This window comes from Corythoichthys intestinalis, chromosome 10, assembly GCF_030265065.1.
Source record: "Corythoichthys intestinalis isolate RoL2023-P3 chromosome 10, ASM3026506v1, whole genome shotgun sequence".
In the NCBI taxonomy this organism is placed as follows: Eukaryota; Metazoa; Chordata; class Actinopteri; order Syngnathiformes; family Syngnathidae; genus Corythoichthys; species Corythoichthys intestinalis.
This window is the reverse complement of record NC_080404.1, coordinates 6879239-6907113: the sequence shown is the minus strand read 5'-3', so window position 1 is coordinate 6907113 and position 27875 is coordinate 6879239. Positions and strand designations below refer to the sequence as shown.

The following is a 27875-nucleotide window of genomic DNA, read 5'->3' as shown; positions in this document are numbered from 1 at the left end:
ATGTGTTTTGGATCCTTGTCTTGTTGCAGCATCCATCCTCTTTTTAGCTTCAACTGTTTGACAGACAGCCTCAGGTTTTCCTGCAAAACATCCCGATAAACTTTCAAATTCATTCTTTCATTAATGGTTGCAAGTTGTCCAGGCCCTGAGGCAGCAAACAGCCCCAAATCATGATGCTCCCTCCACCATGATTCATGGTGGGGATGAGGTGTTGATGTTGGTGAGCTGTTCCATTTTTCCTTCACACATGACATTGCGTGTCACTCCCAAACAATTCAACTTTGGTTTCATCAGTCCACAAAATATTTTGCCAGAACTTCTGTGGAGTGTCCAAGTGCCTTTTTGCAAACATTCAATGAGCAACAATGATTTTTTAGACAGCAGAAGCTTCCTCTGTGGAGTCCTCCCATGAACACCAGCCTTGGCCATAGTTTTACATGTAGTTGATGTGTGCACAGAGATTTTGGACTGTGCCAGTGATTTCTGTAAGTCTTTAGCAGACACTCTAAGACACTCTTTTTTACCTCTCTGAGTATTCTGCGCTGAACTCTTGGCATCATCTTTGGTGAACGGGCAGTTCTTAGGAGAGAAGCAACACTGCCAAACTCTCTCCATTTGTAGACAACTTCTCTGACTGTCGATCGATGAACATCCAGACTTTTAGAGATGGTTTTCTATCCTTTCCCAGCTTTATACAAATCAACAATCCTTGATCGCAGGTCTTGAGGCAGATCTTTTGACCGAGCTATGATGCACATCAAGACAATGCTTCTCGTCAAGACAATTCTTACCAGGTGTGTGTTTTATAGTGGGCAGGGCAACTTTAAACCACTTATCAGTGATTGGGCACACACTTGACTTAAATTGTTTGGTAAAAAATAGGGCTGTCAAAATTATCGCGTTAACGGGCGTTAATTAATTTTTTAAATTAATCACGTTAAAATATTTGACGCAATTAATGCACTAGGCCCGCTCAGACAGATTTAAATGTCAGTACAGTGAAAGGCCAACTTGTTAATTGTGTTTTATGGAGTTTTTCCGCCCTCTGCTGGCGCTTGGGTGTGACTTGCATATGTTATTTGGCGTAATGTCGCCTTCTGCTGCCGATTCAGTGCAGCTGATTATTTGGGATTCGGCGCGCTTTTCAGACGTGATTATATGTTGACACGAACTCACACTAATAGACAGTGCTATTCAGACCACACACCTATTTGGAATAACCAATATATTCAGTGGAAGTGGAAATCAATTTATTTAGAAGAGTGGAAATCAAAAGGTGTGTGGGCAATTGCTCATTTTATGGACAAAGATGGGAGTATACTACAGTATGAGGAGTTTTGCACAAAATTTATGATTGAATGTTCGATTAGTCAATTTAATAGGATGATAAAAGCCATTCCTGCACCTGTGATTTCAATGGTCAGTGAAAGTATTTTGCACTCTAATGTCTCCCCTAGGTTAAGACAGCTCCGCATACAAGGTGTTGATTTAAGTGATATTAAATGTAATAAATTTATAAGGTTGCTTTTGAGTCAGGAATTGTTTCCTGGTCCGACAAAGAGACAATATTTTCTGAGGGACTTTAACAAGGCGGAAATTAAGGACTTCAGGACAAAATACCTTTCACTTCCGATTCCGCCCAAATGTAAGGAAGTACAATTTAAGGTTCTAAATGCAATTTATCCCACTAACGAATTTTTGAGACTAAAATTTAATTTTCAGACTAATTGTTGTGTGTTTTGTGAAAAGGACATTGAGGATATTGACCATCTGTTTTTTCATTGTGACCTAGTTCAATTGTTTTGGAAGGATATGCGGAGCTGGCTTCAGTCCAAACAAATTGATCTATCAACGTGGACAGTGGAGTCTATTAAATTTGGTCTGTCTGGCAAAAATAAAGATTTGGTTTCTGTTATTAATGTGATTGTACTTCTTGGTAAATGTTTCATTCACAAATGCAGGTACTTTAAAACAAAACCTTGTTTTAAACATTGGATGAATGAGTTTCTTTTATGGTATAGATCTCTTAAGTTGATCAATCAGCAAAAAGCTGTCAATTTAATATCTTTGTTTGAGGAAGTTAATATTTCTTTGTAAAGCCCTGTGATTAAATGTGTGTGTGTGTGTGGTGTGTGTATGTGTGTGCGTGTATGAATACAGACATGGTTTAGGAAGTGGTGTATCATTATGGAGAGTGTTGTTGAGAGTGTTGTGTTGTACATATGTGAGCCCGTTTTTGTTTGTAAATTTGTATAATTGTGTTAATTACAACAACAACAACAACAACAACAACAAAAAGTGCTATTCAGACCAGCTAACGTCCGCATCCAGTATTCAGTGGCAGTTCTCATAGCCCCATCACACTGTTTGTGTCTAATACATGCATCGCTTGTGAGTTATATTCCTCCTTTGTTTATATTCATGAGCATTAGATAGTTATTGATGATGTGTATTTGAATTTGTTCACATATATGGTGAAATGCAGTTACATTGTTAGATGCTTGTGAGCTAATTGGCTAGTGCTACTGCTCAAATGGACACGTGTGTGTACATTTTATGTTATTTTGTGATTTATGCAAGTTATTGACACATTGCCTTGTTATTTTCAGTTTTACAAAAATACAAGAAATGTGCTCCTGTCAAAAAGAGATGACTTCAGTAAAGCCCATGCAACTTTGCCACACCGTCTGATTTCTTTTTGGAACTTATGTTCGCTATCTGTCAATTTGTGTACTCACACACGTTGAGGACGGAATAGGGCTACTAGTTTATTTTTTGATTGAAAATTTTACAAATTTTATTAAAACGAAAACATTAAGAGGCGTTTTATTAAAGCATTTCTATAACTTGTACTAATATTCATCTTTTAAGAACTACAAGTCTTTCTATCCATGGATCACTTTAACAGAATGTTAATAATGTTAATGCCATCTTGTTGATTTATTGTTATAATAAACAAATACAGTCCTTATGTACCGTATGTTGAATGTATATATCCATCTTGTCTTATCTTTCCATTCCAACAATAATTTACAGAAAAATATGGCACATTTTATAGATGGTTTGAATTGCGATTAATTGCGATTAATTACGATTAATTAATTTTTAAGCTGTAATTAACTCGATTAAAAATTTTAATCGTTTGACAGCCCTAGTAAAAAATGGTTTCAATTGCTCTTTAAGTCTCCTTAGGCAGAGGGTTCACTTACTTATTTTCCCACTTCTGTCATTGATTTCATGTTATCCTAATTAAAATATGAAACCCTATAAATGTTTGGACGGTTTTAGTTAAAGCAGACACTGTTTTTACATCTGTGTGATTTTGACAAAGTGTAGATCACATTTGATGGTGATTATATGTAGAAATGTGAGAAATTCCAAAAAGTTCAGATACTTTTTCATACCACTGTAGCTGCTCTGCCATTGGCTTTTGCCTATCATTCCTGGCTTCCAGTTGGCTAAAAGGGACCTCTACTGTATATGTGTATCCCAGCGTTCTCTTCATTCGCCCCTCATGCTTTACATGAATGCATTAACTTTTATTCTTAATTCTTGTTTTTTTAACATTATGCACAAGTCATATTTTATGTTTATTTTGCAATAATCTAATTAAAATGTATTCGTTCCATGTTTTGATGCATTTTTATGCATTTATATATAAGTACAAGTGATACGTTTTGTTCCAGGTTCATCAGTAAAGAACATGCCTGCCTTCCGTTTGCTGCACGCCTCCTTGCTTCAATCTGACGATGTTCTACTGTGCTGCCAAATCCTAAGAACTATTCAGATGATTTGGGAGAGAGACAAAGCCAATTTCTTTCTCTTGGAGTGGACCACCCAGACAATGGCCCAACTGGCCGCATGCGTGGGCCGCAAACCAGCAGCGGTCCAAACAATGTTCTTCTCAATGCTTGAGATGGTAAGTCTTGTCACACTGTTCTCTATATACTAGTATGTTTTCTCCACTACCACTGATCCAACAATGGATTTCCTACAGGTGATCTTCAAACTAAACTACATCCCTCATGAGGCATTGCGGGTTGTGCTAGGTGTCTTGAAACAGAGCTGGTCAGGGTCAGTGGCTGCAGCAGTGATGGGAACACAGTTTAGAGTGGCAACTCTGGCAAGTTTTCACAGGTAAGTGTGACTGAAATGAAAAATACACCATAAAGACAAAATACAAATGTATTAGGACAAACCTGTTGAGCAAAAGCGAGTAATTTATACGCTTAATCCCAAAAAGATCCCATAAAGTTGTTCCTCCTTATTATAACATTTATTATATTTCACCATGACATTTTGAAAAATTATTTACTTACAGTATGGTCTCCTAACTTCATGGGTACAGAAAGCTAATTTTCTATTCCAAGTAGACCTCAAGCCTGATTTACGCAATACAGTATTTTAGGAAATACCAATTAAATTATCGATGGCTGTAGCATAAACCTTATAATATATTTGTTGTTGGTGTAATCCTGTACTTCTCAAATAGGGGAAGCGGAACGATGTGACCTCGGGGAACATAATTTTTTGCTGTACTAGAATATATTGTAATTGCACATCCAGTCAGTGGGGGCAGTGGCGCTCTCATTTTCAGAGTGTGCGCAGTATTTTCGAACCAAACAAGAGTACACAGCAAAGCGCACTAGAGATATGAAGCCCTAAGATGAGGAAATACAATGATGTGTAGGTAGCGTTTGAATTTGACTTTTAATACAGTAGGAGATGAGGAAAGACCAGTCTGTTTACCTTGTCTAAGGGGCCGTTTACATGTTGACGCTCCAAGAATACGACAAATTTAATGTTTGCATTTACATGATTCCGTTTTGTTGATTCCACCTCTCTTCGAAAGATGTTGCAACTCTGCGTGAAAATGATGTTGTATTCATGCCAACCAATGATGCACTTCCTTGACAACAACCTCCTCAGCCTGGAAGACAACATACCCGCCCACTTGAAGCAATGGCGTCACCTCTGCAGCCCCCAGTTTTATTTTGCAGTTTTATCCACATTTTTTCCTTAATATTTAATTTTTCACGTATTCCTTGTACAATTTCTGTTCTTTACAAGTTTAAATGACTGTATAACATTGCTTGTCAACCTCCACCCCCCCAAAAAAACCCGAAGCAATGGTTTTAATGGCACGCACAAAAACGCGAAAATAAAATAGATTTAAATTAAAAATATTATAAAAACAGTAAATCAAAACCACTGTCATGACATTTTTTGTTGTTTTTAATGATGGCTAGCAGCGACTGCGCATGCCCAAAGTCGTGTTCGACTGCTGATGTCGTTGGAGCAAGAGCGTTCCATTCATATGGTTTCGGGGCAATCTCCGCAATCGAATCCTTCCGCTTTGGAGGATGGAATCAAAAGTTCACCGTCACGATGTAAACGGCTCATAAAAATGTTTGCAGCTGACAGCAGAAAGCCAAATCAATTAAGGCGTCACATAAAGACATTAGACCCCAATCACTTTGATAAACCGCTTGGTTGTTTTTTAGCGAAAACGTGCCGAATATTGCCAATAATATTGTCAATGTTACGTCAGTAAACCAGTGAGCGACATTAGCATCATATATAGTGGCATACCAAGTTGCTCAGTGAAATATAACCCCACACCATAGCAAAGGAGCTGATACTGCTTGCAGCAAAAATAAAAACTGTCCCTCTGTCCAATGACACTGTTGTTTTTGTTCTATTAATTTTTGTTGTTTTCAGTCAAATCATTTGGCATATTGTCCTCATGAATTAATGTTGCTAATCAATTTGAATTTATTATTATTTACTGAGTTGGTGGGCCGAATATTTTGAAGACCTCCTCAACTCCACAGACACACCTTCCCATGAGGAAGCAGAGCCTGGGGACTCTGAGGTGGATCCTCCAATCTCTGGGGTTGAAGTCACTGAAGTGGTTAAAAAGCTCCTCGGTGGCAAAGCCACGGGGTGGATGAGATCCGGCCAGAGTTTCTAAAGGCCCTGGATGTTGTGGGGTTGTCTTGGTTGACATGCCTCTGCAACATCGCGTGGACATCGGGGACAGTGCCTCTGCATTGGCTGACTGGGGTGGTGGTCCCTCTCTTTAAAAATGGGGACCTGAGGATGTGTTCCAATTATAGAGGGATAAGACTCCTCAGCCTCCCTGGGAAAGTCTAATCTGGGTCCTGGAGAGGAGTGTCCGTCGGGAAGTTGAATCTCGGATTCAGAAGGAGCAATGTGGTTTTCGTCTGAGCCGCGGAACAGTGGATCAGCTCTAACCCTCAGCAGGCTTCTCGGGGGGTCATGGGAGTTCACTCAACCAGTCTACATGTGTTTTGTGGACTTGGAGAAGGCGTTCGTCCGTGTCCGCCAGGGAGTCCTGTGGGGGGTACTCCGGGAGTATCGGTATCGGAATCCCTGATACTGGGGGTCCAGTCCTTGCATGACAGGTGTCAGAGTTTGGTCTGTGTAGCCGGTTGTAAGTCGGGTCCGTTTCCAGTGAGGGTTGGACTCCACCAAGGCTGCCGTAGGTCATAACTTTTATGGACAGAATATCTAGGTGCAACAGAGGGGTTGAGGGGTCCGGTTTGTGCCCAAGATTCCGGGTACAAGCGGCCGGACACCCTACTGAGTTTCCTCAGTAGGGTGTCCAGACTCTCCCTTAGAGATAAGGTGAGAAACATTTACGTCTTGCTGGGAGGGGGGGGCGTAACAGAAAATAATTGAGAAGCCCTGGTGTAATCCATTATTTAAACACTAAATGCATGAGAGTTTGGAAATGTACTTTGAACACACCTCTAACACTTATTGGTCTGCTTAAAAATGTGTTGACATCAATGTGCTCAATGAGAAATTTTGTACATTGCAGTATCTTCACATCCCTAAAGGGCCGTAAGCTTTCTTTAAATGATACTTTGCTGTATACTATGTAGCACAGCAGTTTTACTACAACAAAAATATTAATGATCTTTGGGAATTGAGACAATTTGAGATGTTGGTCTAATTTGTAGGATGACAGTGCACAGTGGCATGCTTGCTGAGTTGCTGAGTGACTGGGGCCTTTTGGAGTTGTTGCTTGGGGAACTTCGAAGGAGAGCAAAGATCATCCGGAAGGCTGGAGTTGTTTCCCCTCTACAGTTAGGTAGGAAAGAACATATTTGACTAACCCTCTGGCACTGAGCAACACAATCAACAATGCATGTGTCTGCCATTATGATTCATGTGAACATAAACATCTTGTTTGTCAAGTCTGAGGCACTGGTCTTGTTTTCTGTAGATGCCGAGCAGCTACCATGCGTTGAAGATGCAGACCAGTCGCTCACTACTTGTATGCTCCAAGTTGTGTCCGCTCTTACTCTACGTTCAATCAAAAACACTGGTAAAGCAAACAAACAAACAAACGAGACACAAAATGGCCAACCATTGTCAAGTATTGTTGGTTTGATCTATTATTCAAACACTGACGACTGCATTAGCCATTAATGACAGACTCGGCAGCTTGGCTTCTGCTGCCATTCAGTGAATGACCTGTGAGTTAATTTTGGCATAGGCTGCAGCTTCCTGCAACCATGAGCAGTAAAGAATTGAATGGATAGATGTTTTACCTTATTCACTTATATTGTGTTATCTGAATTTTAATTCACTACATTATTTATTGTAATGTATTCCATGCCTAATTATTTGCTGTGTATGTTTCAGTTACAGTGAGAGAGCTGGGTATGGTTCCATACATTAAGATCTTCCTGGATCAAGCTAAGTATCGTGGTCCCACACTCTGCATTTTGGAGCATCTCGCTGAGCTGAACCCTGAAGAGTTTATGAGTACTGCAATTGGAGCCCTCTGCTCCTCCACACAACACGAACTGGCTTTGAAGAGGGACCTGCTAAAGGTAGTCACCTCACACATGCACCCAAATATACATATCTTGAGACATCCATCTTTGCAGTGATCTCAACATATCGTCAAATCAAATCATTACAAATTGTAATGCACCTAAAATGCAATTAGCAAGTGAATGTATTTACAAGTGGGAGGCTAATTAGATTATTGACAAGGCAGATTGATTTGTTGAACCAGGTTTAGCTGTTAACTCGGGACTGATTTGATTATTTCAATAGCACTGTGCAGTGCAAATTTCCGATCGGTGAATAGGCTAAGGTGGCCATACGTTTGTATTTAGGCCGAGGCCAGAAGCAGTGCTTAAAGCACTGAGTGATGGAAAGCTTTGGCAGTCATTCAGGGTTCATAAACCCGTAGTCGCATACATAACTTTCGTTTTACAGGCTGAAGGCCAGTCGAGTCCCTGCATGTGTTGTTGTAGTTGTTGTGGATAGTACCCTTTTGTCTTAAGGTCAACTTTAATCCATTTTAACTGGCTGCAAGTGTTATTTAGTTATTGCCAACACCTGTTATGTGCCACAGATAACTAACAGTTGCTATTAATTACACAAATTAGAGAAGCATCACATGATTTTCCAAAGGGTGCCAATACTTTTGTCTGGCCCATTTTTTTGAGTTTTGTGTATAATGATGATTTCACCCCCCCCCCCCCAAAAGCACCAAAGCTACCAAACCATTACAAATCATTTTCTGGGAGAAATTTAGCATTATTTGACATAATTGCAGGGAATGCCACTTTAGGCCAGCAGTGTATATATATATATTTTTTAAAATAAAATACTGTATTTAGTTATGTATTTATTCATTTTTGATTGAAAAATAAAAATCCGCAATGGACTAAGGGGATGAAGTTTGAAGCGCGAAGTAGCAAGGTATCACTGTATATTCAAATCAAATAATTTTCGTCTACTCTGAAATAATTTTTCCTATTCTGTTAACCATAGGCTTACATCATGATATTGTATCTTAGTTTTCTTGTGATGAACAATGTATCTCAGAATCAATGTCTTACTATACTATTGTACTTGTGTAGAAAATTCTATTGTTCTGTGGTCTGCATTTAAGTTGGATTTTTTTACTCACTGAGTGTTCCTTTTTGGTGTTGTGGAAAGGCTCAACCTAGAATGGGGCTGAGATCTGATTTGGCTTAACAAAGTTACACACCTACTGTGTGTGTCTGATTTTTATAGATGGCAATGAGAAGTGCTCTTACTTGCAGATATTGTGTGTGTTGGCTGGTGTGTCATTCTTATGCTTGTGTGCTTTTTGTGCTAATGCAGTTAAAGCAGGTGGCAATCAGATTGGCTCTGACCCGGGTTGCCAAGTGTTCAGAGCCATTGTGATTACTCCGGTTTCACTTAATCAGGTTTTTCCCTGCGTTGCGCCTCACACTTTACCTACCTGATGGATTAGCTCTCCAAATTGAATAAAGCTAATGCGATTTACTTGACCTCCAAAACTATTACCAGAAATGATTCATGATAGATCTGTGTATTTCATTTATTTTTCATCACAATCTTTTAATTGACTGCAGCTCTTTTTGAATTCTGTTTTTGTGTCAACCAAAATATTTATCCAATTGCTCCACTGCTCTTTTTGTTCATTGTTCTTTGGTAACAGTCTATGTTAAAGGTGCTGGAGATCCCAAATAGTTTGGACGCTTTCCGACGGGCTGGTGGCTTCACTGGACTGCTCTCACTCATACTCGACATGGAAGGCGCTCTGGCCGACCCTCCCCGGGGAGAAGTGTGGCAGTCCATCGGTCATCGACCATTGCTCGACCTCCTTTTTCTCACCCTGCACATCTTGTCGTCTGCCGTGCATATGCACGTGGTAAATGCACACTTTGTTCAGACCAGCGGCTTCTACGAAAAGCTGGCTGAAGCTCTCCTCCAGCTGGGCTGCTTCCACAATAGAAGCAGGTGGGAGGCAGATAATGGATGCCTTACCATGACTGCAGTGGAACAACATCCTCTTGGAAGAAGCTTCCGTCAGTTTGTTGAGTTATCAGAAGAGGCACCTTCACACCACTCTTCCAAACTGTCTGTCACTCTTCGGAGCTGCATTAGACTCCTTTCTTATCTTGACCACTTTGCTACAGGCCTCTGCTCCCCTGTAGATTTTCATTTTGGCCTAGAACCCGAGAACGGCTGTGATGGGGACCGAAAGAAACTGAATGCAACATTGGGGCATGAATGCATGCGTTCAATATCGCCTCTTGCCCACATGGAGCCGGTCCAGCAGTCAGAAGAGGAAATGCTTGGGACCTGTAGAACCACAGAAACCAGCACATCCACAGTTTTCGAGTCTCATTCTAGGTGCGTCTTTTTTATAACGTGGCATTATCAAGTTATAGAAGGAATTTTCAACATGTGTTAACAAGATTTTCTCTTTGACTCAACGTAGGTTCACCTATGATCGTCATATCATTCAACCGGGAGCTATTCGAGTCATTGTGATTCTCCTTCCATTCATCTTTACACCCGAGGACATCCAGGTAATTTGAACTATGATGTCACCAGTGGTGGAATGTACTGAAGTAAAAGGACTTAGTCATAGAAGTACTTGTCTCAGCCCATATGGAAAGGACAGATATAAAATTCATAAAGTTCATATATATTTCATCTGGAACTTGTTTGTAAAGCGAATGGGAAGAGAATGGGAAAAAAAATTAAATCATTATCATTTTACACAAAACTCCAAAACTGGGCCGGACAAGAGTATTGGCACAGTTTGAAAAATCATGTGATGCTTTTCTAATTTGTGTAATGAACAGTGCCTGTTACCTACCTGTGGCACATAACAGGTGGTGGCAATAACTAAATCACACTTGCAGCCAGTTAAAATGGATCAAAGTTGACTCGACCTCTGTCCTGTGTCCTTGAGTCTACCACATTGAGCATGGAGAAAAGAAAGAAGACCAAAGAACTTTCTGAGGACTTGAGAAAGCAAAATGTTGAGGAAGCATAGGCAATCTCAAGGCTACAGTCCATCTCCAAAGATCTGAATGTTCCTGTGTCTACTGTGCGTAGTGTCATAAATAAGTGTAAAGCCCATGGCACTGTGGCTAACCTCCCTAGATGTGGACGGAAAAGAAAAATTGACTTGTGCAGATGGTGAATAAAGAACCTCGACTAACATCCAAACACGTTCAAGCTGTCCTGCAGTCCGAGGTATAACAGTGTCAACCCATACTATCCGTCGGCGTCTGAATGAAAAGGGACTCTATGGTAGGATACTCAGGAGGACCCCACTTCATACCCAGAGACATAAAACAGCCAGGATGGAGTTTGCCAAAACTTACCTGAGAAAGCCCAAACGTTTGGGAAGAATGTTCTCTGGTCAGGTGAAACAAAAGTAGAGCTTTTTGGGAAAAGGCATCAACATAGAGTTTACAGGAAAAAAAACGAGGCCTTCAAAGAAAAGAACACGGTTCCCACAGTCAAACATGGCGGGGGTTCCTTGATGGTTGGGGTTCGTTTGCTGCCTCTGGAACTGGACTGCTTGACCGTGTGCATGGCATTATGGAGTCTGAAGACTACCAACAAATTTTGCAGCATAATGTAAGGCCCAGTGTGAGAAAGCTGAGTCTCCCTCAGAGGTCATGGGTCTTCCAGCAGGACAATGACCCAAAACACATTTCAAAAAGCACTAGAAACCGGTTTGAGAGAAAGCACTGGAAGCTTTTAAAGTGACCAGCAATGAGTCAAGGCCTGAATCCCATAGAACACCTGTGGAGAGATCTGAAAATGGCAGTTTGGAGAAGGCACCCTTCAGATCTCATTGACCTGGAGCAGTTGGCCAAAGAAGAATGGTCTAACATTCCAGTAGAGCGTTCTAAGAAACTCATTGATGGATACCGGAAGCGGTTGTTCGCAGTTATTTTGTCTAAAAGTTGTGCTACCAAGTATTGGGCTGAGGGTGCCAATACTTTTGTCCATCCCATTTTTGGAGTTTTTTGTAAAATGATTATGATTTTTTTTTTTTTTCATTCTTTTTTGTGTTTTTTCGTTGCAAGCGAAATAAATGAAGATATTACTACCAAAACATTTGTAATTGCAATCATTTTCTGGGAGAAATTGAGCATTATCTGACAGAATTGCAGGGGTGTATATAATGCTCACCTTCAATGAATGGCCTATTTTAAAACTGTTTTCATATATAGGGTGCACCACATTATAAGGCACAGTAGTAGTAGTGGTCAGTGATGTCATAGATTACTTAAAAAAGTAATTTAATTACTGATTACTGATTACTCCTCAAAAAAGTAATCTAGTTACTTTACTGATTACTGTATTATCAAAGTAACTAAGTTACTTTAAAAGTAATTTGTCAGTTACTTTTCCCAACTTTTCTCCCTTTGCTGCCTCAACAGAAAAATTTCATCGCATGTAATTGAATTTTTCAGATAAGGCTTTATCTTTGAGTTAGCAGGGGTTTAATGGAGTTGATTTCAACCACCACTGACTTGCGCTAGCTCAGCCACTCCGGAGCCCTGAAACTAACAAATAACTGACAAACTGCACAGAATTTGTTCAAAACAACTCCAACGACTAATTAAACCCCCACTAACTCGAAGATTAAGCATAATGTCAAAAATTCTGAACTCCCCCTTTAAAATAAAGACCTAGCCGTTAAAATGCTGTCTATAAAAGTTGTAAAGCAATAAGACAAACAACAAAAACAAATTAAATGAACAAGAATCCTACAAAGTATTTCATAATGCATTCAGTATAGGCCAAAAGTTTGGAGACACCTCAAGGGTGAATATTTTGAAGAATGTACAATATAAAACCTGTTTTCAAGAACATATTTCCGCATGTTCATTCATAGTTTTAATATTTTCACTGAGAATTTACAATAGTAGTGAAAATATATAAAAAGCACAAATGATGATTCCAAGTGGTTCCTTGAATTAGATGTAGAGTTATTAGCGGTCGACTGCCCTTTTGAACCAGCGCAAAGTTTGCGACGCACGGAGATATTTTTTGTCATCTTTATTGGAGAGAAATGTGAAGTCATTGCTCTATGACCAATAAGCAAATGCAGCCGTTTGTGGTTCTTCTCCTATGTCTTCCACTGTTAGCATCCTGAGAGGTAGCCAGTTGTTTGTTAGCCGCCAACAGCGCTCATAGCATGGTAAAACACGTGAGCCGTTTTTTCCACCCCGATAAGAAAACGTGACATCCAACGGAGATACTTTTGTCATCTTTACTGGACAGAAATGTGAAGTAATGGCTGTATTTCCAGCGAGCAAAGGCATCTATTTGCGGTACTTATCCTGCCTTTCACTGTTAGCCTCGCTGCCTCGTCAGAATGCTATGTTGTTGGCCGCCGTGGCAGACAGCGCTCAGCCTCAAACAGCACCGTAAAACACGTGACCCTTTTTTTTCTCTTCCCCGGATGAGAAATGCTCTTCTTACATGACTACATTATTCTTCATTCTACATACATTATGCGGACAAAAACAAAATAGTAACGCACAGGCACTAGGGAAACTAACTTTAATCGGATTACTGGCTTGGAAAAATTAACGCGTTAGATTACTCGTTAACGATCGTTATCGTTAACGTATCGTTAATCGTTAACGTACCGTTAAGTAACGCGTAACGCGTTACTGACAACACTGGTAGTGGTGGTACGGTAGTAGTAGCAGTAGTAGTGGTTGAGGTTGTGTTATGCAGCCACTAGATGGTGCTGTGCTAAGAATGTCATGCCATGATTAACCAATATTGATCCATATATAAGGCGCATCGGATTATAAGGCGCACTGTCTACTTTTGAGAAAATTGATCGCTTTTAGGTGTGCCTTTTAGTGCGGAAAGTACAGTAGTCCTTAAACAAAATCACATGGAAATGAATGCAATTTACTAAAACTATTTTGTTGTTTTGACACGTAGTAACACGAATTTTAGAAGTTTGTATTTTCTCCAAGCCTGGTAGCTCATTCACTCTCAACCGATTGATTTTCTTAAAAGTATTACATTGGTAATACATAATATTTTAGCCATCACAGTAATCTCTCACTACTTTCGTTTTGACTATAGTGGATTCATGACTTCGCGGGCCGAATTTATATGTATGTATATATATTTATGTGTATATAATGAATCTGAAAACATAAACATAAAATATTTCATTAAATCTATTAAAATATTAAAAACAAATTTTATTTCACCGGTGAAAAAATGATAAACATTATATATACATATATACATACATACAGTGCTGGCACCCCTGCAATTCTGTCAGATAATGCTCAATTTTTCCCAGAAAATGATTGCAATTACAAATGCTTTGGTAGTCTCTTCATTCATTTTGCCCGCAATCAAAAAACACAAAAGAGACTGGGAAAAAAATAGACCGAGTATATACATATAGCCAGTATAAAATGACCAACTTGAAGGTGTTTTAAAAAAAAAAATGGGAGTGGGGGTAATTTTGACGGAGAGCGGGACAGGATTGGGAGTCATTCTACGAATGGATGGGATTCATTTTTGACTCAACCCCGGGGTTGGGATGGAATGTGTGTTTTACTGTGGGAGCGGGAAAGAACGGGAGTGAAAATCCGCTCCCGATTCATGCTCTAGTATGCACCTAATAATTGCTTGCAATCCGCCATTAAACTAAATTTTTAGCTTGTTAAGCTTCTCTTTACTGTGCAGTCAATTTTTTTGCTTATTTTTTTCATTCTGCACAGTTTTAAATAAAATTGAGCAGTCAATGAATTTTCTGGTTCTTTCTTTGCATATTGGCTCAAATATCACATTTTTGCATCGGGAGAAAGTACTTTTACTTTTTACTTAAAAAGTAAATTGTAAAGCAAGTAGTTTTGTACTTCTACTTGAGTAATTTATTTCTTAGATACAGGTAGTCCCCGGTTTACAAACCACGCAAGTCGAAAATCAACCCTTTAAGTACCCTTAATCTCAAAATAACTATCCAAAAACATTTATTGTACGTCATATTATTAAAATAAAGTAAAAATAAGGTAGATATTTCTTCCTTCCCTTAAAATCAATCACACTATTGTTCTTCTTACAACCGACATTTATTTTATTTGACAAGGTCAAACTATGAACACACATGTAGAAAATACAATCATGACAGAGCGTACAATAATGCTATGAAGTAAATAAATAGAGACAGATAGAGAATTTGCTTACAAAAACATACAGTAGTTTGAAAAAGTATCTGAACCTTTTGGAATTTCTCATATTTCTGCAAAAATCCCCAACAAATGTTTTCCGATCTATGTCAAAATCACACAGATGTAAAATCAGTGTCTGCTTTAACTAAAACCACCCAAACATTTATAGGTTTTCATATTTTAATGAGGATAGCAAGCAAACAATGACAGAAGGGAGAAAAAAATAAGTAAGTGAACTCTCTGACGAAGAAGACTTGAAGAGTAATTGAAACCAATTTTTACCAAACATTTTAAGTCTGGTGTGTGCCCAGTCACTGATGAGTGGTTAAAAGCTGCCCTGCCTACTATAAAACACACACCTGGTAAGAAATGTCTTGATAAGAAACATTGTCTGATGTGCATCATCAAAAGAGCTGTCTGAAGACTTGCGATCAAGGATTGTTGATTTGTATAAAGCCTGGAAAGGATACAAAACCATCCCTAATTGTCTGGATTTTCATCAATGGACAGTCAGAGAAGTTGTCTACAAATGGAGAGAATTTGGCATTTTTGCTTCTCTCCCAAGGAGTGGACGTCCACCAAAGATGACACCAAGAGTTCGGCACAGAATACTCAGAGAGGTAAAAAGTAACCCTAGTGTGTCTGCTAAAAACTTACAGAGGTCACTGGCACAGTCCAATATCTCTGTGCACACGTCAACTATATGTAAAACTATAGCCAAGAATGGTGTTCATGGCAGGACTCCACGGAGGAAGCCACTGCTGTCTAAAAAAAACATTGTTGCTCATTTAATGTTCGCAAAAAGGCACTTGGACACTCCACATAAGTTTTGGCAAAATATATCGTGGACTGATGGAATGTTGAATTGTATGGAAGTAACACACCATGTCATGTGTGGAGGTAAAATGGAACAGCTCACCAACATCAACACCTCATCTCCACCGTCAAGCATGGTGGTGGGAGCATCATGATTTGAGGCTGTTTCGCTGCCTCAGGTGCTGGACAACTTGCAATCATTAATGGAAGAATCAATTCAGAGGTTTTGCAGGAAAACCTGAGGCCGTCTGTCAGACAGTTGAAGGTAAAAAGAGAATGGATGCTGCAACAAGACAATGATCCAAAAACACAGAAGTAAATCAACTTCACAATGGTTTCAGAAGAAGAAACTTCACATTCTGGAGTGGTCAAGTCAAAGTCCAGACTATAACCCCATTGAGATGCTGTGGCATGACCTAAAGACCTAAAGATTCATGCCAGACATCCCAGGAATCTGACTGAAGTACAGCAGTTTTGTACAGAGGAATGGGCCAAGATTAGTCCTGATCAATGTGCCAGACTGATCTGCAGCTACAGGAAGCGTCTGATTGAAGTTATTGCTGCCAAGGGGGCGGGACGACGACACAAATATTAAATGAGATGGTTCATTTTCTTATTTTTCTCCCTTCTGTCATTGTTTGCATGCTATCCTAATTGAAGTATGAAAACCTATAAATCTTTGGGTGATTTTAGTTAAAGCAGACACTGTTTTTTCATCTGTGTGATTTTATGCAGAAATGTGAGAAATTCAAAAAGGTTCAAATACTTTTTCATGCCACTGTACCTCAATTGCTGCACAATAGGACACAATAGGGAAGTAAGGTCCAAATCTTGGGCAATTCAACAAGGAAAAAGGCAGCTATTAGTGGCACCGGTCCAGCGATGAAAACGAACGCTGCTTAATAAGGTAGCGGGCTTATAGTACTTCATCCACCACTGGATGTCACAACTGTTTGCAACATCTGTACTTGATTCATCCCATTATTTTTGTATGAAATTATTTATTGAATTGTACAGCTTCTTAGACACAGAGAAGCTGAGCGTCCTTATAAGCTGAAGCATTTCAATGTGCCACATGGGAGTTTGGTGTACTTCAATTATAGTTGCTTATATTGTGTTGTTTATTAGGAATTTCATTAATCCATCACATTCTTTTTCAGCTCTCAGTGGAGATCCAGCTTGCAGTGGCAAACCACATTCAGTCAGCAGTCAAATCAGAGCGAAATCGTCAGATCATGTGTGAAGGAGGGCTTCTCTCTACACTCCTGACTCACTGTCACAGCATGCTTCTAACTCCAAGTGACCCGTTACATCTAACTGTTACACGGATCCTGGAGAAGCTCTCATCACAGGCCATCACACTGTCAGATTTCAGGTTCAATATGTTTCCCCTGAAATAACATTTTATTATTTCCCACTGCAATTAATGCGGGAAATTTTCATCAATTTATTACTGTTATTCTCAGAAAATTTCTGTGTTTAGCGGACCCTCTTATGTGCTCGGCTGACAAAGCTGGAGTTCATTCAAAACCAGAGTGTTCTGCTTCAGGTAAAGCAGCTGGTGCTATTATTTTGTTAAAATGCTTATGTTTTTGTTTTATATTAATAATACAGGTAGAATTAAAGTTTAGAAAAATTCCTCAAATATTAGTCAACCCCTATAACATTTGTTTATCCCCCATTAAGTCAAGTGAAGTTTGGTTATATGGGGCGCTGTTTGTAAATCGGCACTTTTTGTAAATTGTCACATTTAGCGTCACACGGTATTTAAAATGTGGTGTTTGAGTCACTCTTTTTTGCACATTTACAACAATATTTAGCACCTTAAATACTTATTTATAAATAATAAGTGTTAATAAGTGTAAAGACGGAAGTCGATGCGAATGCTTTCGCGCAAATTGTGCAAGGATGGCAGGGCAACAAAAGAGTAAAAAAATTTTGTCCGAGGAGGGCAAAAAAGGCTACCAGGATACTCAAGAATAAACATTGGCATGGCTTTCAACCGCTGGCGTGACGTCAGGTGACGCCCCCCCCCCCCCACCCCAGCCGAACTCAGTGGAGGGGGGGGAGGGTTAGCCACCCTAAGCCATACGGTTGCTAACAGTCATAGGCTATTGTTTAGCCACATCTGGATTCACTACCTTATTCCTATTGATCCTTCACACAGCCACTGAAAACAGAAATGTTATTTAATCCATGTGCAAGCGACAGGTCAATCGTGATTTAACGACACTATGCAGGTGTGCGCTGGTCCTCATGGGAAACACAGTCTAAAATCAACCAAAACTGAAAAGTTACCTAATCTTGCTTTAAGATTTAGATTTAAAATTTCAGATTTATATTTATTATTTAGAATTAAGATTTAAATTTTAGATCTAAGATTTAGATTTAAGATTTAGGTTTAATATTTAGATTCAACATTTAGATTTAACATTTGAGTTTAACATTTGGATTTAGATGTACATTTAGATTATAAATATATTATTTAAATTTGACATTAAGATTTACAGTATATTTAAGATAAGATTTACATTTAGATATAAATAATTTATTATATAGATTTAAATTTAGATTCAACATTTAGAATCAAATTAAGTATTAGTTCTGAATTTAAACATTTCAGTGTCACACTTATAATTCATAAATAAATATCCATCCATCAATCATCTACCACTTAATCCGGGGTCAGGTCACTGGGGCAACATTTAAGTTGCTAAATATTGTGGTAAATGTGCAAAAAAGAGAGTCTCAAAAATGTTCAAACTGGTTTTAAACACTGTGTAGCACTAAATGTGACAAAATGTTGCCGTAATCTTCAGCATGTGCCGCTTTACAAACAGCACCCCAAATAGTTTCCTGTGATCAGATTTTCTTGCACTAAATTAGTGTTCATATGGATTTACGCTATGTATTCATTCCACAGTATCATGTTTCCAATTTTGTTTTGTAAATTGTATACATTCCACCAGAACAGTCATTATTCTTACTTTTTAAGATTCCAGTTTCAATTAACAGAATATATGACACGCTTACATTTGTTGTTTAAACAGTAACATCATTTTTTTTTTTTTTTTTTTTGCTTCTTATCCTCCAGATTTCAGCAAAAAGGCAGACATGATGACAGGGTCGTCAGTTAAGCAGAACTTCAGCCTTTTACAGTCTACAACTTGCAGCAAATCATCTGCTTGTTCCGCCATTCCTTCCCACCAGATCATCAGCATGGTGTCCATGACATCACCTCGCACCTTCCGCCCACATCGGACCTCTGTCACGCCAGCCTTTGTGGAGTTTGACATGAGCGAGAGCGGCTATGGGTGAGTCACAGATTGCCCATTGGTTGCACTAGATTTGTTATCTGTCAGAATAAGTGAAGGAAATAAGTTTCATGCTGCCACTATGTTGTGCTATACAGTTGCCTTTTTCTGCCTTCCCTGGCTACAGTGAAGGGAGTGACAGCCGATTCCATCTCAACTGGAGGAATAGGAGGAAGTAAGAGTCCAAATATTCAACAAATTCACGTATTAATAATGGGGTTGCAACTAATAATTATTTTTTATTATCGATTAATCGGATAATAAGCCTGTCGCGATATGCAATAATTCAATTTATCGCACGATAAATAAAAATGAAACGATTGATTAATCGGATTAATATAATTTTTTTTTCAATTGCCTTCACAATTTAACTTGAAGTTGTTTTAAGCATGTTGCAAGTAACAATGTAGACAAGATTGATGACTATTTCTTTCAAAAATAATATTTTATTACAGCTTCCTTACTTACCTGTAGTGTACAACTGTACTGTTATAAGGACCTAAATCTTGTTAAAGTTTTAATAAAGGTTCTTAGTATAACACATAATAAGAATGTCTCAGTACGCAAATCAGACCAAAATCGTGTTCATTCAAATAAAAAAAAAAATGCTTATGACTGACATTTTTTTTTCTTCTGGGCAAAGCGCTGATACAAATTGTGTTAATGACCCACTTATTGTCTTTAAACAAACTAAACATCAAAATCTAATGAGGAGGAGGTAGACTGTATTGAATAAGTTATCTCAGTTTTCTCTTTATCAAACAGTTGTTCATACATACATCCAAATCCAGTTTCAAAGAACTCTCTGGTATGACAATTTACAGTTTGAATAAGAGTTTGTGTTGAAAGGAGACTCTAAACCAGGGATCGGGAAACTTTTTGGCTGAGAGAGCCATGAACACCACATATTTTTAAAGGCATCCTCGATCTTAAAGACAAGTAATTCGTAAAAGATGAATGTTAGTATGTTATGATAATTTGATATTAAAACCCCTCTTAATGTTGTCATTTTAATCAATTTTGTAAAATTATTTTAAGTGATAAGTCGCCATTCTTGTTGACGTCGCAGTGCGGTGACGTCATCGGTCCCGCTGCCGAACTTCCAGCGTATCACTCATTAGCTACCCCAACATGTCGTCGGTTCTGTCCTTCTAATTTGAACCTGAGCGGAAACGTGAAGAGCATGACAGCACTGTCGGTCGTTCACAAGACGAGCAACTAAGGCAAAAGGCAGAGCAGGAAATACCTGATAAGACAAGAGTTTGGCAAAACTGGTGATGTACTCGCGGCAAGTGCGTCTCAATGACAACGGAGCGAGAGAGCGTATGCTGTTGAGAACTACGTTTTTTTCTTAGCAAATCTTCAAGGTGAGCTATTGCGTGATCAAACTTATTCCAATATAATTATGTAGATTGTTAGCATCCAGAGCTGTCGTGTGCTTAACATACAGTACAGGCCAAAAGTTGGAACACACCTTGTCATTCGTGCATTTTTATTTTCATGACTATTGACATTATAAACTATCACTGAAGGTAATAAAACTATGAATGCACATGTGTGATAGTCACGATCGGAGTCGTCTTGTGGCTTACTGTCCTCATTAAATTCGTCATCTGGCTCGAGTGTCCTCCATGTCTTGTACATCCAACTCACGTTTAGCTACGTAAAGGTGGTCTATATTTAGTGCTCGACGCGCATCAGCTGGCCACTGTATCACTGCATCGGACGTGTCTGGATCTGTTTGAGTGGCAGCATCACTCATACTAGGTGAATACTGAACAGACACTCTTACTGCGTGATGAACGGACAGCAGAGGGGAATTATTAGCTTCCTCTGTGACTAGCGGTACGCCCGAAGGTTCGCCTACCGCTGTAGTGACCGGAGCGGCTTGCCTGCTTGAGAGAGCGGCCAGCAGTTTCTTGTCTTTGGCGCGTTATTGCGCGCATTTCACTCGCTATCCCAGCACGTTGAGGCTTCTTGTGAGGGAAAATCGTTGGAACAGCATTTGATTTTAGTCTCCGCTTATATCCAGCTGCTCCGGTGAGCTCTTTCATAAGTTGTCGTCGACTAAAAACCTCGAACGCGGTAGGAAAAAAATGGCGAGAACAAAGCCTTGGGTCTTTGGGAATTTTTGTCAGTCTACAGGCATTTTCAAAACCTTTGTCCTCTTCTTGTCAATAGGAAATCTGTGGAGACTCACATAAATTCCTTTGTTTCCATTTGACTGGAAATTGCATCCAAAAGCAGCACATCGTGGCATTTGACTTAGAGAGTTTAGGCAGCAATACACAATTGTACACAATTGGAAACGTCCCAATTACGTTATCACTCCGAGTTCGCAAATGTTCATGTTTCAAGTTCACGAATAACCGCCGCGAATCCTGTTTTTTCCAACCACGCATGTAGCACCATCAATGCACACCGAAACAAGTGTATCCATCGGTAGATTTTTTTCTTTAACGAACTCAGTGGTGGACTTGAATAAATCCTACCCTCTTGTTGTCCATTACATAGTCAAAACTGAAAAACTTTCCTCATGTAGTGTGTCACCGACAACATACCTTGCAATCACGCTTGCTTACGTCTGCTGACTCATCCAAAGCGAGAGGAAAAAACGGAGCCGCATTTATGTCCTTCACTTGCGTTGCCTCAATTTTATTTGACATCATGACGGTACGATTGTGAACAGTTCTTGCCGACAGAGACATGTTTTTTATCCGTTTAACTATTTTGTCAAAAAGTTCATTGGCAACATCAAGCATGAATGCTTTGGCATGCTCCCCATCTGGGAATGGCCTTCCGTTTTTCACAATTGCTAAAGTGCCAGCAAAGCTAGTCGAATTCCAGTCACCTTGTTGGGTCCAAACACGGAGTTGCTGCTGACTGGCTTGCATTCTTGATAGTAGCTCTTGAAATGCTTTCTTCCTGTTGTCCCCTGCAGGATATTTTGATGCAAATGTAGTATGGCGGGTGTCAAGGTGCCGCTTTATATTTGACCTTTTCATAGATTCATTTTTATCATTGCATATTAAACACACCGCAGAACCTGCTCTCTCCACAAAGGCAAATTCCTCTGTCCATAGGACATAGGACATGGCTCCAGTAATCCATATGCTTTGTTGACACGTCTTCAGCAAATTGTTTACGGGCTTTCTTGTGTACCTTCTTCAGAAGAGGCTTCCTCCTGGGGTCACAGCCATGCTCACCAATTTGAGGTAGAGTGCGGCGTCTGGTCTAAGCAATAACAGGCTGACCCCCCCACCTCTTCAATGTCTTCAGCAATGCTGACAGCACTCCTGTAACGACTCACATGACATTTTGGAGGGAAAATGACAAGCAGTACTCAATTTGGACATTTAGGGATGTACGTAGTTTCTATCCGGTGTACTCACTTTTGTTGCCAGGGGTTTAGATATTAATGGCTATATATTGAGTTATTTTGAGGGAAAAAAAAAAAAAAAGAAATCTTATAAGCTGCACACAGACTAGTTTTATTTGTGTCAAAATGTCATTTTGTCAGTGTTGTCCCATGAAAAGATATACTTAAATATCTGCAGAAATGCGAGGGGTGTACTCACTTTTGTGATACACTGTATCTGTGTGTGGTTTCTTTATAAAAAGAAATGAGACAACTTTGCTATCTAACAATAACTCTAGTGCTAATATGCGTCTCCAATACACAATACAAATGGACACTTAAGACTCTGATGAACATAATCGCTAACTAGCTTAGCACTCCGTTCTAAGTTGTACCGTCTCATCAACAAAAAATACAAACAGTACAAATGGCTTCATTTACTCAACTCTGACGGAGGCACACTGGATCTAAAAACATAAAAGATAATCTAACTCTCAACACTTCATAATATATTGATTCAGCAACCCGAACTTGAGTGTAGCAGTGAACTCTCTCTCTCTTGCTCTGATCACTGGCGCGGACGCAGCCTCACATTATACACAAACAAGGACCCAAACGAGACTGCTCATAGCTGCTGGAAAAAAAAATATTATCAAATTAGTTGGCCATTAAATTTTTTGAACGATTTTAATTTATTAATTGTTGCAGCCTTATCAATTATACATTTAAACAAAATGTCTTGTCACCTCTTTCTTTCTTTAGACTGCCGGGATTTCCCTCCGACAGCGGGTCTTTCTTTTTCGTGCTGGTTTCAGATCAAGAGGTTTAGTTCAGCGTGTGATTCCCACCCAATTCGACTCCTGACAGTTGTGCGGCACATGTCGCGGACGGAGCAACAGTACATCTGTTTGTCTGTCTCCTTCTCAGCCTATGATGGCTGTCTAGTCCTCTCCACGGAGGAGGAAGCATTTACTTACTTGGGTAAGAATTATACAGATTTGGGCCATTTGTAGCAACAGTTTGACTAAGCTCTATAAACATTAAGCTATCAGCTCTCTGCCATATGGGTATATCCCAGGTTTTTCAATGGAAAAGCTATTGTTTTAAAACATTTCTTTATCATTTTAAAATAGACATGATGGAGTCAGAAGTGAGCACGCCGACCTCTTTGCCTACCTCGCTGAGGTTCCGTTGCTCCAGTTTGTTGGTCCCATCTCAGTGGCACCATCTTGTTGTCGTCATGGCCAAAGATGTAAAGAAAAGCTGCGTAGTTTCTGCCTACTTCAATGGCAAAGCACTGGGGACTGGAAAGGTGCGATGTCTCGAGATATACTGTATTGTATATACAGAACTGATTTCAACTAAACCAAAGTAAATCTACTGTATGTTCCCAATCAGATGAAATATATACAGCCATTTCCTGGCAAGTGTGTCTCCATGGACCCCACAGCTGTTATTGACATTTACGCTTTGATTGGGACACCCACACTTTGGAAGGACCACGCTGCTCTAGTGTGGCGCATTGGACCGACTTACCTTTTTGAGAAGGCTTTGAGCCCTGAGAATGTGGGTGTCATTTACAATCAAGGCACTGCCTATCTGGGCAATTTTCTGGTTCTGTGCAACAAAGGTACGTCTGAGACAATTGTATTACTTTATAATAGGATTTCTTTCTTGATTAACTCATTTGACAGAGAACAAATCCATTTTGACTGGGCAGCAGTGTTGGCAGCAATCTTTCGATCGGTCCCTGTCAAATTGAATTGGATGTCTATTGCCGTCAATGGCAACGAAACATGATAACTAAGCATACAGTGAACCTTTTGGATTGTCTCACATTTCTGCATGAAATTACGATCAAATGTGATCTGATCTTTGTCAAAACACACCAATGAAAAAACTGAAAAAATCTGCATTAACTAAAACCACCCGAATATTTATAAGTTTTGTTGTTTTTATGAGGATAGTATGCAAACAATGACAGAAGGGGGAAAAAATAAGTAAGTGAAGCATCACATTTATTATTTTGTGGCCCCCCCTTTGGCAGCAATAACTTCAACCAGACGCTTCCTGTAGCTGAAGATCAGTCTGGCACATCAATCAGGACTAACTTTTGGCCTATTCTGCTCTACAACTGCTGTAGTTCAGCCAGATTCCTGGGATGTCTGGTGTGAATCGCTGTCTTTAGATCATTCCACAGCATCTCAATGGGGTTCAAGTCTGGACTTTGACTTGGCCACTCCAGAAAGTGTATTTCTTTCTTCTGAAACCACTCTGAAGTTGACTTACTTCTTTGTTTTGGATCATTGTCTTGTTGCGGCATCCATCCTCCCTTTAACTTCAACTGTCTGACAGATGGCCACAGGATTTCCTGCGAAACATCCTGATAAACAAAAAATCGTGTTAAACTTTTGAATTCATTCTTCCATTAATGATTACAAGTTGTCCAGGCCCTGAGGTAGCAAAACAGCCACAAATCATGATGCTCCCTCCACCAGGCTTCACGGTAGGGATGAGGTGTTGATGCTGGTGAGCTGTTCCATTTTTCCTCCACACATTACGTAGTGTGTTACTTCCAAATAATTCAACTTTGGTTTCATCAGTCCACAAAGTATTTTGACAAGACTTCTGTGGTGTGTCCATGTGCCTTTTTGCGAACATTAAACGAGCAACAATGTTTTGTTTTAGACAGCAGTGGCTTCCTCCGTGGAGTCCTCCCATGAACACCATTCTTGGCCATAGTTTTACATATAGCTGATGTGCGCACAGAGATATTGGACTGTGCCATTGATTTCTGTAAGTCTTTAGCAAACACTCTAGGGTTCTTTTTTCCTCTCCGAGTATTCTGCGCTGAACTCTTGGCGTCATTTTTGGCGGACGGCCACTCCTTCGGAGAGAAGAAACAGTGCCAAACTCTCTTCATTTGTAGACAACTTCCCTGACTGTCGATTGATGAACATACAGACTTTTAGAGATGGTTTTGTATCCTTTCCCAGCTTTATACAAATCAACAATAATTGATCGCAGCTCTTTTGACCGAGCCACGATGCACAAAATGTTTGGTAAAAATTGGTTACAATTGCTCCTTAAGTCTCTTAGGCAGAGGGTTCACTTACTAATTTTCCCCCTTCTGATTGTTTTGCATGCTATCCTCATTAAAATATGAAAATCTATAAATGTTTGGGTCATTTTAGTTAAAGCAGACACTGTATTTTCATCTGTGTGATTTTGACAAAGACCAGATCACATTTGATGGTAATTTTATGCAGAAATGTGAGAAATTCCAAAAGGTTCCGATACTTTTTCATGCCAATGTAGGTACCAAGAATTTCCCACTCCTAATAGTCAGGGGTTGAGGTGTGGCGGAACAGTCCGGAATGCTGTTCCGGTAAAATATTCCGGGCCAGAACGAGGCGGGAAAAAAAACCTGCCAGGCTACCACACATGCATCTCCAAAAACAAAACAATCTACTAACGTCAAATCTACTGCATGTACACACGTGTAAACGAAAAGCCTAATAAAGTGCTCGCGTAGTGTAATCCGTTTCCACTGTTATTGTTTTGTTCATTCATTCCACGGAGCTCTGCCCAACGTCCAGTGTACTGAGTCTGACGAGTATGAATCTTTTCGATAGCTATCTTACTAAATAGTAATTGTACTATTAAAAAGATGTACAGTTCATGGACATACAGTTAGTTACTCATGTAGCTCGCAACTGTTCTTGTTTTGGCGCGTGCGCCGTTAGAGGATACTAGGATAGATTCGTTTTCCCTGTGACCTTCGTGATGTCATTTCAACACTTTTGAGTCGTAGTCGTAAACTTGAATTCGTCCACAGACAAGATTCGTAGTCGTTGAAAAGACAGTTGTATTCACACACCCACAGAAAAAATTCAACATCAGAATTTTGTGGTGACAGATACAATTGCCTAAATACGAACACGAATGCATAAAAATGAGTATGAATCTTTTATATACAAACACCAATGTGTAAATACGAGTATGAATCTTTTTTACAGCTCTTACTGCACAGCAAACCACCCTTGACTCAGTTGTCCGTTCAACTGGCTGACAGACCGACATGTGATCAGCATGGACAGTTAGCTCTGACTGGTTCAAATGCACGTTTTTTTTTTTTGGAACAACAAATAGAGGGAGGGAAAAAAACCAAAAAGCGATAAAAAAGGGCAATGCAACGAAAAATTGATCAGATCTTTAACAAAAAGGAAAGAATTAAAGAGGTTTAGTTTAGTTTATTTGCTCTGACTGGGAGGTACTTTGTTTAATGCCATTGACGGCCATGTTTGTCGATTCCATTGATGCCAATGTATTTGGATTCCATTGACGCAAATGTAAGTCGATGCTGTTGACGTCCAAATTTCCCATTCGTTTTCAATGGAAAAAAAACAAATGTCCCCAAATCAAAAGGAAATGACCAGATATCAATAGAACATGTCCCCCAAATGTCCCCAGATGACCTGATATGACCAGGACACGCCCCCCAAATGCCCCCAAATGACCTGTTATGACTAGGACACGCCCCCCAAATGTCCCTAAATGACTTGATATGACCAGGACACGCCCCTCAAATGTCCCCAAATGACCTGATATGACTAGGACACGCCCACCAAATGGCCTGATATGACCAGGACACCCCCCCCAAATGTCCTGATATGACCAGAACACGCCCGCCAAATGTCCCTAAATGACCTGATATGACCAGGACACGCCCCCCAAATGTCCCTCAATCAACAGGAAGTGACCTGGTATTGTCCCCGAAATGGCCAAAAACCAACCTGGGCGGGGCTAAGATCTGCATCTCTGTACAGCAAAGCCCTAGAGTAATTTCTTCAGAAATTGCAGTTTCTAGTCTTCAAAATGTATTCCATTTCACTGTGCATAATATAAGTCATTTGTACTTATTTTTGTTAAAGTATGTTACATATATTTTTATCATTTCAAAAATGATTAGTCAATGTTTACATTATTATTATTATTTTTTTTTAATTTTAATGTATATCCTATGTTCTTATATAGTTAAAATCGAGGTTTTAGATTTGAGGAAATGAGGGAAAATAAAAATTAGATGGAGTTTGAGATGGAATTTTGCAAATCAGTGAAAAAATACAATTTTGAATGAAAATCATTTCTCATTTATGCATGTGTAAAACCTGTTGTGTTTTATTGTGTTTTGTATGTATAACTGTGCCAGAAGCAGTTTTTGCATTTTGGTGGTTTTAGGAAGTTTGGTCAAAAAAAAAAAAAAAAAAAAAAAGAAGTATAGTATAATATAATTTTGCTCATTAATCAAAACACATTTAACATCTGTTTTCTTTTAGATTATGTATCAAGATAGCT

At 39.4% G+C, this 27875-nt stretch overlaps 1 protein-coding gene across 9 annotated transcripts in view; it reads left to right on the top strand.

Annotated features, from left to right (window-relative positions):
- Positions 1 to 27875, top strand: part of wdfy4 (WDFY family member 4) — a 148922-nt gene that overhangs the window by 23578 nt on the left and 97469 nt on the right. For all 9 annotated transcript variants that reach the window (XR_009064644.1, XM_057848417.1, XM_057848419.1 and 6 more), the window contains 14 exons: positions 3687 to 3919; positions 3998 to 4137; positions 6990 to 7120; positions 7256 to 7357; positions 7678 to 7868; positions 9500 to 10197; positions 10286 to 10376; positions 17006 to 17220; positions 17312 to 17394; positions 18940 to 19159; positions 19258 to 19334; positions 23280 to 23498; positions 23651 to 23829; positions 23916 to 24147. Coding sequence is in view for 8 of the 9 variants with exons in the window: in XM_057848417.1 (XP_057704400.1) it covers positions 3687 to 3919; positions 3998 to 4137; positions 6990 to 7120; positions 7256 to 7357; positions 7678 to 7868; positions 9500 to 10197; positions 10286 to 10376; positions 17006 to 17220; positions 17312 to 17394; positions 18940 to 19159; positions 19258 to 19334; positions 23280 to 23498; positions 23651 to 23829; positions 23916 to 24147 (2811 nt within the window). In the remaining variant the exon portion in view is untranslated. The remainder of the gene's footprint in view (positions 1 to 3686; positions 3920 to 3997; positions 4138 to 6989; positions 7121 to 7255; positions 7358 to 7677; positions 7869 to 9499; positions 10198 to 10285; positions 10377 to 17005; positions 17221 to 17311; positions 17395 to 18939; positions 19160 to 19257; positions 19335 to 23279; positions 23499 to 23650; positions 23830 to 23915; positions 24148 to 27875) is intronic.